At 47.2% G+C, this 14605-nt stretch overlaps 1 protein-coding gene across 7 annotated transcripts in view; it reads right to left on the bottom strand.

Annotated features, from left to right (window-relative positions):
- LOC311604335 (tetratricopeptide repeat protein 41-like) overlaps positions 1–14600 on the bottom strand; it is a 59246-nt gene extending 44646 nt beyond the window's left edge. For 4 of the 7 annotated variants that reach the window (XM_084794095.1, XM_084794099.1, XM_084794100.1 and 1 more), the window contains exons 1-3: positions 14107–14600; positions 7039–8018; positions 870–1050 (exon numbers count right to left, since the gene is read on the bottom strand). In XM_084794095.1, the coding sequence (XP_084650221.1) occupies positions 870–1050; positions 7039–7828 (971 nt within the window). In that variant the 5' untranslated portion in view covers positions 7829–8018; positions 14107–14600. The remainder of the gene's footprint in view (positions 1–869; positions 1051–7038; positions 8019–14106) is intronic. The other 3 variants (XM_084794096.1, XM_084794097.1, XM_084794098.1) reach the window with 3 other exon arrangements.
- Positions 14601–14605: the final 5 nt, after the last annotated feature.

Raw genomic sequence — 14605 nt, 5'->3', positions numbered from 1 at the left:
AACACTTCATATTTCCTAGTTTCCTTTGCTTATAGTCATTCCATAATTCTCAGGAATTAAACAAATTAAGATGTATGAGACTTAAAAAAGGACAGGTACTCTGCCCTTCGGAGACTGTTAATCTTGAGAACACTGGAAGCAAGCATGTGAAACAGAAAAGCTCCAAAAAAAGCAGAGTGGTCTCTAGCGAGCTAACTGAAGCATGGCCTTTGCAGTCTTTTTTCCTCTGTTTCTTTTTTTAACCTATTTTTTTTTACTTACAATTTTGCAGTTTTTTTACATTTAAATATAATTACACAAATTTCCCCTCCCTCTCTTCCCATGCCCCTTAGTCCCTTAAATTCATGGCTTATTATTATTATTATTATTATTATTATTATTATTATTATTATTATTATTACTGTTTTATATGCATACATATAAATCTGTCAGTATAGCCTGCTGAGTTCGGTTAGTGTTGTTTGTATGTATATGACTTCAGGGTATTAGGTATTAGGTAACAAATTGGAAGGCTTGCCCCACCCCCACCCCCCTGGGGAGACTAATTCTCCCCTGTCTCAGCAGTAGTTAGTTGCTTGTGGTTCTTTGTCTGGTGGGGGTGGGGGGTTGGGGGGTAAGGCCCCCCTCCCCCGCTCCGTTGAGATTTCCTTCTTCTTCCAGATTAGCATGTCTATTGGTGCTGTCTTGTTTAGGAAGCCATTGCGTAAGGTGTCTGGATGCGGCGGCCCTCACAGGGTCTTTCTTACAAAAGAAAATTATGGGAAAAGGAAAGATAGCGGCTCTGGATTTGGAGGCTCATGTTTTATAAAGTCAGGTTGCTCCACTTTAGCCCCATGAAATAAATACATGAGGATTTCGGAACCTCTTACCTGAGAATGGAATCTAACTCCGAGCCTGCTATGGTGCCGTCACAGTCAAATTCAAAGTCCTTTAAGGCAAATTTCTCCAGGATTTCAAAGGTTCTGTTGGACTCCTTGGAAATAACAAACACTTGCTCGCACTTCTCGGCAAACTCTTCGTGATACAAGTGCTCAAAACTGTGTTTGTAGTCTTAACGGCCAAAGAAAGACAAGGAAGGTGTTAGATTTGTATTTCGAACCTTCAGTTCTGTGGTGATTCTCCTAAACGCCGGGGAAGGACCCCACCCTTCTACGGCTACATCATTTTCTCTCTATGGTCGTGCCACGTTTCACAGCCCACTGTATAAAATAGTGAAAACAAACTACAGACCAGCTGTTCTCAACCTTCCTAATACTGCGACCCCTTAATACAGTTCCTCTCACGTTGTGGTGACCCCCCCCCAGCATAAAATTATTGTACTGCTATCTCAAAACGGTAATTTTGCCACTGTTATATGCCATAATGTAAACATCTGATGTGCTATCTGCTCGAGTTCTTCAATCCGACTGCCTGTGACGTCAATTGCTTACCTGCCGTGGGGGCGTGGCCCTGGGCTGTGACGTCAATTGCTCTCCTGCCGTGGGGGCGGGGCCCTGCCCAGGGCTATATAAAAGGACAGTCCCGCCCCGCCCCTCTCTCTTACTTTCTCCCTTTACTCTACCCCTCCCTCTCTCTTACCCCTCTTACTCTTTCTCTCTCTTCTTACTCTTCCTGTTCTGTCTCTCTGGGGTACCCCTTTTCCTTCTCCCCCCCATGCTCATTTAATAAACTCCTCTACACCATAATATCTGCTGCCTGGTACCTTAGTGTTACCTTATACCTTAACTTACCTTATATCTAATTATTAATCATAACGCTATCCCCAGAGGGGTTGTGACCCACAGGTTGAGAGCCACAACCACAGACAGGACCGTTTTACCTTGCTTGTGTGTTTGTACACGGACTCTAACTTTCATGGCCTCAGAGCCACAAGGGTTAGACACAAATCGACACCTATATTCCGTTGTCTGTTCAAATGGATAGCTGGCACAAAGATAGTTCGATTTTGTGGTACGCGTGTGGGACATAGCTGCCCTCCGTGGCAGAGGTTGGGCAGGGGAGTATATTTCTAGGGTAAAATGGTTTAATGTGGATGCTGACCAGGCATAGATGCGGCTCTGCCATGGGGGCAGTCCTTTAAATTCTGGTAAGATAATAGCGAGCCAGACACCCAGAGGATCTCAAAGGTTCACTTCCGCTCCAATGTGCTTCAGCTTCCAACCTGCTGCCTGACTACAGTCAGAGCGTCCTGGCCTACCACAAACACCCATCTGTCTTTAGAGAGACGTGTATTCTCTGGCGGCAGGGGTGGGAAGTGGGAAATGAAGGACAGCGTCTGTATATGAAACATAACATAGGTTGGACGGCTGGAGTCCCAGAAGACACCCCGTGTACGTCCATAACTCCCTGGGCTTCCCTGGACTTAGAGACCTGGTTTGGCCAGCACCATCTTCAAGTTCCAAGAGCTTCAGCAGAGTTAAGGAGGACCTCACAGTCCAACGAGTCTCTTGAATTCGTCTTGACCCTCACTCAGGTAGGTTTCTCTATGACTAGCCAAAGTATTTGTAATTGATTTTTAAAGTTGGATTACAATAAATGGGTTGTTCTATACATACATACATACATATATATATATTTCCCCCCCTGAGACAGGGATTCTCTCTGTATCCTTAGCTGTCCTAGAACTTACTCTTTAAACTAGGCTGGCGTCGAACTCACAGAGATCCACCTGCTTCTGCCTCCCTGAGTGCTGGGATTAAAGTCATGGCCACTACGGCCTGGCCGTGTCAAGATACTTCTACAACCAAGAGCCTAACCTGAAATAAGGTGATTGGCACCCTGAGGAGTGATACCTGTGGTTGACCCCTAGCCTCTACAGGTACCTGATATGAATGAACACACACACACATATGTGTACACTGGTGTACATTGCTTTTCAGAAACCAACAGCTCACCAAATGGTATACACAGCTGTAGGCTGTGAGACTCTGACTCCACTTGAGCTATCAAAGGGTATCAAAGGTCGCAAGGAAAGGATTTAACACCTGTTTCCAAAACTTTTTTTTATTATGTACCCATTACACATCTTATTAATTTAGTGCAAATGCATCCATTTAAGAATAAAATCTAGGGGCTGAAGAGATGGTTCAGCAGTTAAGCGTGCATAACTGCTCTGGCTGAGGACCTGAGTTCAGTTCCCAGCACTGGTATCATGGGGTTTACAATTACCTTAACTTTAGCTCTAGGGCTTCTGACATCTTTTAGGCTTTGAAGGCACCTGCACCCATGCACCCATACCTACACACAGACATACTAACTCCTTACACATACAAAAATACAAGAGATTTAAAACTAAGAGTAAAGCCTGGCAGTGTTGTGCACGCCTTCAGTGCCAGCACATGGGAGACAGAGGCAGGCAAATCTCTAAGTTTGATGCCAGCCAGGACAACAGAGCAAGTTCCAGGATAGCCAGGGCTACATAGAGAAAACAAAGAAGCAAAGAAGAGGAAGAAGAAGAACAGGAGGAGGAGGAAGAAGAAAGCCTCAAACAAACTAACCCTTCAATAGTATTCAAAATCAGTCCAGGAGGCCGGGCATGAAGGCGCACACCTTTAATCCCAGCACTTGAGAGGCAGAGGCAGGTAGGTCACTGTGAGTTCCAGGCCAGCCTGGTCTACAAAGTGAGTCCAGGATAGTCAAGGCTACAGAGAGAAACCCTGTCTCAAAAAAAAAAGGAAAAGAAAAAAGAAAAAACCAACAACAACAAAAGAAACCAAGGCTTATCAATAGTAACTTTCTAAATTCAACGGCTTGGAACTGAGCTTTAGGATCTAGCACAGGTCTGGACTGAAAGTCCAAAACTCTGTCCCAACAGTAACTATTTGGTCTGTATTTTTTGGTTGCCTCACACCCCCGGCTTTACCTTCATTTCAGGAGCAGCACTAGAATAGCATCTGGGCCCTCAGTCTCAGTTCACATTGTTTAGTTCCTGACTGCTCTTCCAGATACAGGATTAGCTCATCAGAACAGCACTTTTCTTTTTCTTTTTTTTTCTTTTTTTTTTTTGTACCAGTGACTGAGCTAAATACAAACACATGGTCAAGCCGAGGCTCGCAGAGACAAAATGAACCAATGCTAAGACTTTGAACCTGGAGCTGCTATGGTCATGTTTTCTTTCATGATGGGGAATTCACGTTGTTGATCCCACACCAGGAAAGCAGACCCCAGCTCGGAAACACTGAGAGCCGAGCCTACACGTATCCTTGGAGCACCAGGACGAAGCCTGCACGAACCAGGCTAAGCCTTGGCTCTCCGGTTCGATAGGCAAATTTTAATTCAGTAGAATGGAACGGGGTCCAAATTCTGCAACCCTCCTTTTTATTGGCATCACTTACAACAGAAAGACTGATAAAACTGATAATAGTGTGCTTTTCTGTGGTCCCTAATGGTTTGGCTTTGCAAGTAGTTTCATGTGACCAGCACTGCATACAAATGAGTGTATCTGGGTCAATATTCTTGGATTCGCCACCCACCCATCTGTTCCTCCTTATCACACTGCAAGGTCTCAGAGAGGATCTGGGAATATAGCATGTACTGTCATTTTGCACGCCCACATGAACTGGTCCTTACATTAGAAACTGTAACCTTTGTATGGCCTCCCTTGAGCATGAAACCAAACATAGTCATCTTTCTACCCTCTAAGCAGACCATAGGCATGTAAACATCCCACCTTTCATATTACTTTCAGGGCATCACATTTCCCTCCTAAAGCCTGTCTGGGTGAGGAACCTCTGCCGCACTCTCCTGTTGGCTTTTCAATTTGTCACATGCATGCCCCCAGGGTGCTACTTTCAAAACAACCTAACACTCATTTTGTTTTGAGGCAATATGATGTGGGGTGGCATTTCTCACTTTAACTTGCATGTGAAGCTCCTAGTCAGCTCATTAAAATGCAAATTCTAATTAGGTAGAACTGGAATAGGACCTCAGATTCTGCCTTTCTTTCTTTTTTTTAAAAAAAAATATTTATTTATGTATTTGCATGCTCTATTTGCCTCCATGCCAGAAGAGGGCATCAGATGCCATTGTAGATGGTTATAAGCCACTGTGCGGATGCTGGGAATTGAACTCAGGACTTCTGGAAGAACAGTCAATGCTCTTAACCACTGAGCCATCTCTCCAGCCTCAGCTTCTGCCTTTCTAGCAAATTCTCTGGCTTGTTAGTTCATAGATTCCACTGAGTAGTAAAGGATTCCACAGGTAAGGATTTGAGAGCCAGAGGGCCCTGAGTTGAAAATCTAGATTGGTCCTTTAGTAGTCATGTGTAAGACCCTTAGTCACTACTGGGTACAGGCACAGGCACAGGCCTGTAATCCCAGCGCTCGGGAGGCAGAGGCAGGCAGATCTCGGAGTTCGAGGCCAGCCTGGTCTACAGGGTGAGTTCAAGACAGCTAGGACTATTAAACAGAGAAACCCTGCCTCAAAAGAAAAAAGAAGAAGAAGAAAAGAAAGGAAAGGAAAGGAAAGGAAAGGAAAGGAAGGAAGGAAGGAAGGAAGAAAGAAAAAGAAAAGATGCTTAGCAATGGTAGAGCAGCTTTCACTTGCTCATCTATCTGCAAGATGGAATGTTATCCTTCAAGGGTGAAACCTTAAGGGTTGAATGCGACACTCCACACACGTCACCAGATAATAAGGTCCCTTCTTTTCCTCACTGTGGCAACGCTGGTATTTAGGGCAGACAGCCCTTCACTGTGGAGGTCTGTCCTGTGCGGCGCTCCCCTTCACTTACGGCAACCAGAACCCTCCGCAGACGAGACAAGAGGGGAGGGGACAAAATCAACCCTGGGTGTAAACGCCCCTCTAGACCCACACGTGACCGCCACACCTTCCGGGTCTTCTCTGAGCTCTCTGACTTCCTAATAGTCTCCTGGCCCTTTACTAGCTCTTCTTTTCAGCTCCAAAAATCCTCTTGCAAAGGAGCCGGGTTCAGTTCCGAGCATCCACGTGGTGGTTCACAACTGCCGATGGCTCCAGTTCTAGGAAATCTGACATTCTTTTCTCACCACACACACACACACACACACACACACACACACACACACACACAAGCGTGCATGCACATAAAATAAATATAGCTTTAAAAGAGAGAAACATCTGCTATGGTATTGGAAGAACTCTGCTGTTTGAGGTTGTAGCCTTCCCAGTCTGGATGGCCACTCTGAGCTTGGCATTAGGTGTAGGGCTCCCCCTCCCCAGCAGGGCCTCTGGCTCTCTGCCTGACTCCGTCTGGAGAGTGTCTATAGACACAGATGCCCCTAACCACATTTGACATATGGCCCTTGACACAGCTCCCTGCTAGCTCTCCCCTCCCTGCGCCTATAGGATAATTAGGTGCTGTGTTCCTGTTCATATGATAGGAGCGTGCTGCCAAATGCAAAACGAGCATCCTTAAAGTGTCTGGTTCCAACCAATTATGACCGCCTATCCTGGAAGCCCCTCCCACTGGCCCCGCAAGGGGTACTGTAGCCTTTGTTCTCCCTGGTTAAAGTTGAAAGTGGTTCCCGGAGTGTTCGATGGATTGTGCTTACGGCCTGCCAGGCCCTATGCCCTCTGCTCCTCCTGCCTTGGTGATCTGGTGGCCAACAGCCCCCCAAGAAAGAGAAGAAGCACAATACAGGACTATAGTGATAATATAATACACTTAACAAGTTTTCCAATTACTTAAAAGTTCCTTTCCTGGGCCAGTGAGACAGACAGCTCAGCAGGTAAAAGCACTTCACGTGAAAGCCTGTTAACTTAAGTTCTACCCCCTGGAAACTCCCAGAGGCCAGATGTGGTGGCCTGCACCTGTCATCCCAGCACTGTATCCCTACAGTGAGATGGGATGCGGAGACAGGCCACCAGGAAGCTGTGGGCCAGAAGGAGTGGAGTGTGCTGAGCCCCAGACAGGAGAGACTGCCTCAGCAAGGTAAAAGGCAACAACTGACTTCCAAGAGTTGTCCCTACACACACACACACACACACACACACACACACACACACACACACACACACACGAGACACAGAAGACACCCCCCCCCCATCCCTACATTTACTAACCGATGTTTTCCATGATCATGGTGTCTGGGTGGAGCTTTTCCACAACGGCGGACCAGTCTCTGAAGACCAGCTCACCCAGCTCGTCTAGGTCCCTGTAGAATCGGACAGGAAGTCCTTTACCAATGATCCTCGCCTTGAGCTTGCCAACCTTTAGTTTCCCCTCGTGTTTCAACAGAGAGGCCGGAGATATCAATTCTTCCTCTTCCTCGCTGAAAGTCCTCAGCAGCGCGTTCGAGGTCCGGAAGTAGAAAAACTGAAATTGTGATTCCTTCCGAAACGCTGCGTGGATGATCTCGAACTCTATGAGGCTGCAGTTGGGAGTCTTCAGGACCCACGGATAACCATTTTTGGCGGCAACATAGAGATTCTGCTCTCCCTTAGATAAACTTGCGAAGTCCTTGACTTTGGTGAACAGGAAAGGAGAGTAGTCGGGGAGGAAGTCTCCGTAGCTCTGCCCCAGAAGGCAGATGAAAAAGGGAAAGCAGCTGTCCACGTAATCCAGGCAGAGCTTCAGGTGCTGGGAGTGGAGACAGGCGTACTGTCGGAACAGGTTGCTGGAGAAGGACTTGTGGGCCTTCAGGGCCGACCACCTCAGGTCCACGGCTTTGAAGTAGGTGCCCCGGGGGCTGCAGAGGTCGTTAAGCCGGGGGAAGATGTTGGTGGCCAAGAAGTCTCTCTCTTCCCGAAAATCATCTAGAGTGGAGCAGATGTAAGGCTGGATGGGTCTCTGGCGCTTTAAAATGGGTACAGCGCTGTATCTCTGTCCAGTCTCGCTCACCTTCTCGTCCATAGCACACTGCTCAGAGCTCACGTCGCACTTTAGAACAAAACAAACTCCATCCTGGCCCAATCGCCAGGGCCCATAGCTCGGGTCTCCTCCTTAGTTGGGTTTGCTAGATAGAAGCAAGCGGTCAGCTTTTCACAATTCACTTCTTTAAATTGTCTTTTGAGGAAGGGACGCTGCAGTTAAACAATCTAGTCTGAGTAAGGGCAGAAAAAAAAAAAGGCAAAACAGATTTGTCTTAGGATCCCAAGCAGTTTGTGTCGCCCCTGACTCCCCACACAGCTTTGGCGGAAGAGCTAAGACCAATGGATACAGACACACAGGGCCTCGCTCCCTTCCTCCCCAGAGTCCCAGCCCGCCGTCCGACCGTCCCAGGTCCGTTGGTCCCCCACTCCCTCTGCCCCATAGAAACGAAAACATTAGTGCAAATGTAACATGCCCACATAAGAAAAGGAAGACAATTCCACCACCAACACGAGCCAGGGAAAACTCACGGCAAGTCGCTGAAGCCAGAATAAAGATAGATATAAGCCAGGCATGGTGGGCGCACGCCTTTAATCCCAGCACTCGGGAGGCAGAGGCAGGTGGATCGCTGTGAGTTCGAGGCCAGCCTGGTCTACAAAGCGAAATCTAGGACAGTCAAGGCTACACAGAGAAACCCTGTCTCAAAAAACAAAAAACAAAAAAAGAAAAAAGAAAATTAAATAAAATAAATAAAATAGACATAGATGTGAGGTTAGCACAGGAAAAAGAGGCCAAAGACCTCTGAGGCCAAGAGTGTGGCTGGCAGCCAAAGAAAGTCTGCATCTTGAAGCCCGCTGGGGTTCTGTGGTTTTCTCTGCAGTTCTACAAGCTCACACCACATTTAATCCCACCAAGCTAAGTAAAAAAACTCCCCAATGGTGACACAGCTATGCCTGCAAAAGCTAAAAATAATTACGAAAACTACTTCGCTGTATAGGCTTTTTCTCATACAGCTTCCTTCTGCACCAAATATCACTTTTAAAAATTATATTTACTCCTTTCACACATAGTAAAACATGTCAGAAGTATAAAACAGCTCCTAAGGTCTTCTAACAGCATGTTAAGTCCATACCTTAAAAAAAAAAAAAAGATTACGCCTCTGCATTGAATTGCCTCAATTAATCCCACAAGAGAGAACACCACTACCCTGTTACAAAGTTCAAAAGTCACAGTAAGTGAAAAGGCTGGCTTGCTTGCTTGTTTTTAGTTATTTGTTTATTGGGGTGTGTGTCTGTGCGCACCACACATACATGCATGCCACAGCTGACATGTGGAAGCCAGGGGACAGCTTTTGGGATTCAGTTCTCTCTATCATGTGGGTTCTGGGGAATGAACTCAGGTCATCAGCTTGGTAGCACGTGCCTCTATCCTTACCTAATGCCAAGATACATACACAGGGCAGAGTGTGTGCATTATAATGGTGACGGGACCATAAATCAATGTGTAGAAGATACCTGTCCTAGCCGGGCATGGTGGCACACGCCTTTAATCCCAGCACTTTAGAAGACAGAGGGAGGCAGATTGCTGTGAGTTCGAGGCCAGCCTGGTCTACAGAGTGAGTCTAGGACAGCCAAGGCTACACAGAGAAACCCTGTCTTGAAAAACAAAAACAAGGGGGCTGAAGAGATGGCTCAGTGGTTAAGAGCACTGTCTGCTCTTCCAGAGGTCCTGAGTTCAATTCCCAGCAACCACATGGTGGCTCACAACCATCAATACCCTCTAAAGCCTTCTTCCGGTGGATAGGTGTACCTGCAGATAGAGCACTCATATACATAAAATAAATAAATAACATCTTTAAAAAAGAAAAACAGAACAAAAAGAAAAAGAAAGCACCTGTCCTAGAAGGAGTTTTATAATAAATAAGATATAGAAAAGGTTGGGTTTTTTTTTCAATGTCACAGTTTTTTTTCCAAAAACTGTAAAGATGACAGAATAAACGCCATGGGTATTTTGCTAATAGACATCTCGTCTGTCACTTAGGGGGCTAGAAATAGATTATCAGTCCTTATAAAAAATAATCTACCGGGCCAGGCGTGGTGGCGCACGCCTTTAATCCCAGCACTCGGGAGGCAGAGGCAGGCGGATCACTGAGTTCGAGGTCAGCCTGGTCTACAAAGTGAGTCCAGGACAGCCAAGGTTATACAGAGAGACTCTGTCTCGAAAAACCAAAAAAAAAAAAAAAAAAAAAAAAAAAAAAAAATCTACCATTTCTCATTTCCATGTAATCAGAGGTCACTTCTGTGTGTAGAATATGGTATTCCGTATTGTGTGGGCAATTATGACTGTGCAGAAGCCAAGGGTTTACCTTGACTACTGTTCCTCGGGTGTCATTCACCTTATTTTTGAGTTAAGGTCTATCATTGGTTTAGAATTTGCCAAGGAGCCTGGGTGGGTTGGCCAGTGAGCCCCCAGGAGCTGCCTGTCTCCACCTCCGCAGTGCTGGGATTGTAAGCACATGTCACCACGCCTAGCTTTTGTAAGTGAGGTCTTCCTCGGGCTTGCGTGACAAGCACTTTACCAGCATGGCAGCTGTCTTCTCAGCTCTCCTCCTCCTCCTCATGGCTCTGCTATCTTGGCTGGCCTCCTAAGTGCTGAAGGTCAGGTGTGCACCCCCATGTCCTGCCCAGTCACTTAGGGGGCAGAGGCAGGTGGATCTCTGTGAGTTCAAGGCCAGCCTGGTCTATAGAGTGAGTTCCAGGACAGCCAAAGCTACACAGAGAAACTCTGTCTCAAAAAAATAAAAAAGATTCAATTTTAATAGGAGGTATGTAGATCAAAATACATCTACGCATGCATGAAATTGCCTAATAAGAACTTTGTTTAAAACAACAACAACAACAACAACAACAACTAACCCAAAATAGATTAGAGAGTTAAATAGGAAAAGGTCCACCCCTGTAGGTGTACAGTTTGATTTTTAAGCACCCACCAATATCAAGGTGGAGAATGTTCCCACCAAAGCTCTGTGGTTCTCTTTTGTGGAATTCTTCTGTGCCTTTACTCAGGTTAGATTCTGTACTTCCACTTCCATCCAGGTGTACAGGTGCAGTCCTATAATTATAGCATCCAGGAGCACCCAGAGTTGGAGGCTAGCCGGGGCTACATAGTAAGTTTGACAGCAGCCTGGGATCGAGAGCAAGATCTTGTCTCCAAAACAAGCAAACAAACAAACAAATAAAACTACCATGAGAAGATCCGCTCACTCACGGTGCTCTTCCTCGGCCAACGCTTGCTTGCGCCTGGTACGTACAGAGGCCATTTCTTCACTGCTCACCAGTGAGAGTCCAGCCCCTAGCACAGTACCGAGCACAAACATACCGAGCAGCCCCTATATCTGTTGTGTTAATAAGAGATGGCTGGAGGGAAGGAGGGAAGGATGGAGGGAGGGAGGGAGGGAGGGAGGGAGGGAGGGAGGGAAGGAACAAATCAATCAACCCAGCAGTTCACCTTGGTACCCACTCCACACCTCAACTCTTCAAGGCTCCCAAACGCCAGGTGTTTTGCTGCCTTGGTCTCCCCACAGCTGGATTACTTCTGTCTATGAAGGAAGGCATTCCTACCCCTAATGTGTCATCCCCTTTACCCATCTGGGATGTCCTTTCAAGTTTAACTGCAGGACAGGACTAACGCAATTAGATCTGCTCAGGAAGGACAACAAAAACACCCAGCAAAGGGAGCCATTGCCAGGAGTCGCCATAAACACAGAGCGCTGAAGGGAAAAACTGGCTTTAATGCCAGCACTCAGGAGACAAAGACAAGTGGAGGCCAGCTGAGTCTACAAAGCAAGATCCAGGACACCCAGGACTACATAGAAAGACTATGTCTAAAAAATAAAAAAATAAAACAAAACAAAGCTGGGCAGTGGTGGCACAAACCTTTAATCTCAGCACTTGGAAGACAGAAGCAGGTGGATCTCTCTGAGTTCGAGGCCAGCCTGGTCTACAGATTGAGTTCTAGGACGGCCAAGGCTACACAGAGAAACCCTGTCTTGCAAACAAAACAAAACACAACAACAATAAAAACAAAAGGGCCTGAAGAGATAGCTCAGTGGACAAGAACACTTGCCCTTGCAGAGGACCGAGGGTCAGTTCCCAGCATGCGCTGGGAACTGGGACCGAGGTGGCGCTCTAGGAAGCAAGAGAATCAGATTCAAAGGTGGGGGAGCTTAATAACCCTGGGAGCATCCATGCTGAGGGAAAAAAAAAAATAAAGCAAAACAGACACTAGAGATCAGTGACGGGTCAAAAGTACAAAGAACAAAACATAGGGAAAACACAGTAGGAATCCAAGAAACTGCCGAGTGAGTGAGAGTGTGTGTGTGTGTGTGTGTGTGTGTGTGTGTTTTCCTCTATCCTCTCAGTGAACCTAGAAGTTTGTCATTTTGGCTAGGCTGGCTGGCAGGATAGCCCTATCTGTCTCTACCATCAGCACCCCACCGGCAACACTGGGTTAGAGCAGTCTGATGATGTTCGTGCTGAGAACCCTGACTCAGGTCATAGTGCGAATGGGGCAATCACTTTACCCACGGCACCATCTCCCCTCCGCTGATGCCATCTCTTTCACAGGGAGCTCAGCCAGCAAGCTCAAAAGAGCAAGGCTGAGTCAGACCAGGCCTGACCATCTTCTATCTTCTACCAGCCTGGAGGTGGTCCACCCCAACCCCTTTGTTTCTTATTTGTATCTGGGGACCATCATGTGCAGAAACTTCTACTGAAAGGAAGAAAGAAAGAAAGAAAGAAAGAAAGAAAGAAAGAAAAGAAAAGAAAGAAAGAAAACAGCTTTATTTTGGAGGACAAATCTCATTCTCAGTTCCTCTCAGGTGCAGCCCAATCTACCTCCCACTGGTCATGCAGTTTCAGAACAGTTGCTTACTTGCTCGATTTAAGAGAAAAGAAAAAGGGTGATGTCGGGCTGGGCCTTCAAATGCAGAAAGAAACGGCATTGCATGGCGGTGGTGGCGCACACCTTTAATCCCAGCACTCGGGAGGCAGAGGCAGGTGGATCGCTGTGAGTTCTAGGCCAGCCTGGTCTACAAAGTGAGTCCAGGACAGCCAAGGTTACACAGAGAGACCCTGTCTCGAAAAAAAACAAAAACAAAACAAGAAACGGGCATCTTCTAAAGACAGAAAGAGATAAGATCCTGGTATGCCCTAAACAACACACACAAGCACAGAGGCAGAAAGCCTGCGTCTTACAATTCTCTGTGCTTTGGGAAAGGTAGGTAAAACAGACAAATGTAAATAAGCAAGCGCCACATTGTGTAAACACCAAATCACAGCTTCAAAGTCTGCAAGCCTAAATTCCAGAAGTTGTCAAAGGGACTATGTTACTGTCACTGAGAAGCTTGCCTTCAGGAATTTGGATGATTGCCTAAAAACAACCCAGTGTTCTTGGAGAAAGCAGTGATAGAACGGGTGTGTTAGAGGTGAGCACTTGTGCTGGTGGGAATTTTGTTAAAATAGGCTACATAAAGAGCTTAAAAAACATTTCAGGATGTATGATCTGGCGTCTAGGGACTCCCCTCACTAGAAAGAGCCCCTTTGCTGTCTGAGTGCGGAAAGGTGGTTTTATGAAGTTACAAAGCCACAGTCCAGGCTATTTGCAAACTCTGGGGCTTTTGCTTTCAAGTATCTGCATATGTCCTTTCCTGTTCTGCGCTGGCCTGGACTTCCCCCACAGAGCTCACCAGCTGATTGATTCAGAGGGGCTCTAGATTGCCAGGTCGTTCCTCGATATTTATTGGGAGGTCAAAGGAATTTGAATCCTTGGAGTTTCCCTCGGAGGTAGGGAACCTCCGCCACCTTCTACTGCAAACCAAACCAGAGAGGTCAGAAGACGTCGGCAGCGAACCCCCAGATGGAGCTGAAGGATCCAGGAGCCCTGAGTGACGCGCAAGGAAGCGGACCTGGCAAGCCGCGTGCCACCATCTGCCAGAGGTGGAGCCCAGAATCCAGGGCTAACCCTCTGACACGGGGCGGCTAAGGCCACGCGGGACGACTTTCTATGCCCAACTCTGAAAACTGTGTGCATTAGAGTCTGGAACAAACATAGTCTGCAATCAGAATGAGGTGGAAATCGTAATCTCACAGGAAACGCTTCCCGCAGAGACAAGACCGGAGATAATGGAAGGGCCAAACTACGCCACTGGCTCAGATGCCAGAGACTACAATTCCCAGCATTCATGAGCCTGGTGCGTTGCATGTCGTGAATTGTAGTTTCTCGCCACTACCCAAACTCACTCCTTATATTCAACCCCTTACATCTCGTTTTCGAAAAGCAACGCCGAACAGAAGGGTGACGGCGAACGTATCGCTGAAATGGCTCTCAACGTGACCCCCGTCGTAGACTGGAAAAGGGTAAAAAAAACCGCGTTGTCTTGGCTACCGTTTCCCCTAGTCACGGAATAAACGTTCTGTGGGAGGCGGAAGTGATTCCCCGGGACCTCTAGGAAAGGACAGACGTGCTATACGCTAACGTTCATTGGACGGTTTTCCTCAGAGTCCAAGGCTTCCCAGGCCAAGGGGGTGGCCTGGCGTGCGAGGGGCCCGCGGAGCCATTTGATTGGAGGAAAGGTGCCGGTCGAGCCCAATCGGAAGGAGCCACGCTTCGGGCATCAGGCACCGCACCTGGACAGTTCCGATTGGCGGGCCGCGGTCCCCCCCACGCGTCCCCATTGGGTGCAGAGAGTGCGTGGTGAGGCGCGATTGGTGGGTTCGTGTTTCCCGTCCCCCGGCCGCAAGCAGCGGGGTGAAAAGCGGC

The sequence above is a fragment of the Acomys minous genome (genome assembly GCF_964271855.1).
Source record: "Acomys minous genome assembly, chromosome: 9".
In the NCBI taxonomy this organism is placed as follows: domain Eukaryota; kingdom Metazoa; phylum Chordata; class Mammalia; order Rodentia; family Muridae; genus Acomys; species Acomys minous.
The sequence above is the reverse complement of the archived record's forward strand: the minus strand, read 5'-3'. Positions and strand labels throughout refer to the sequence as shown.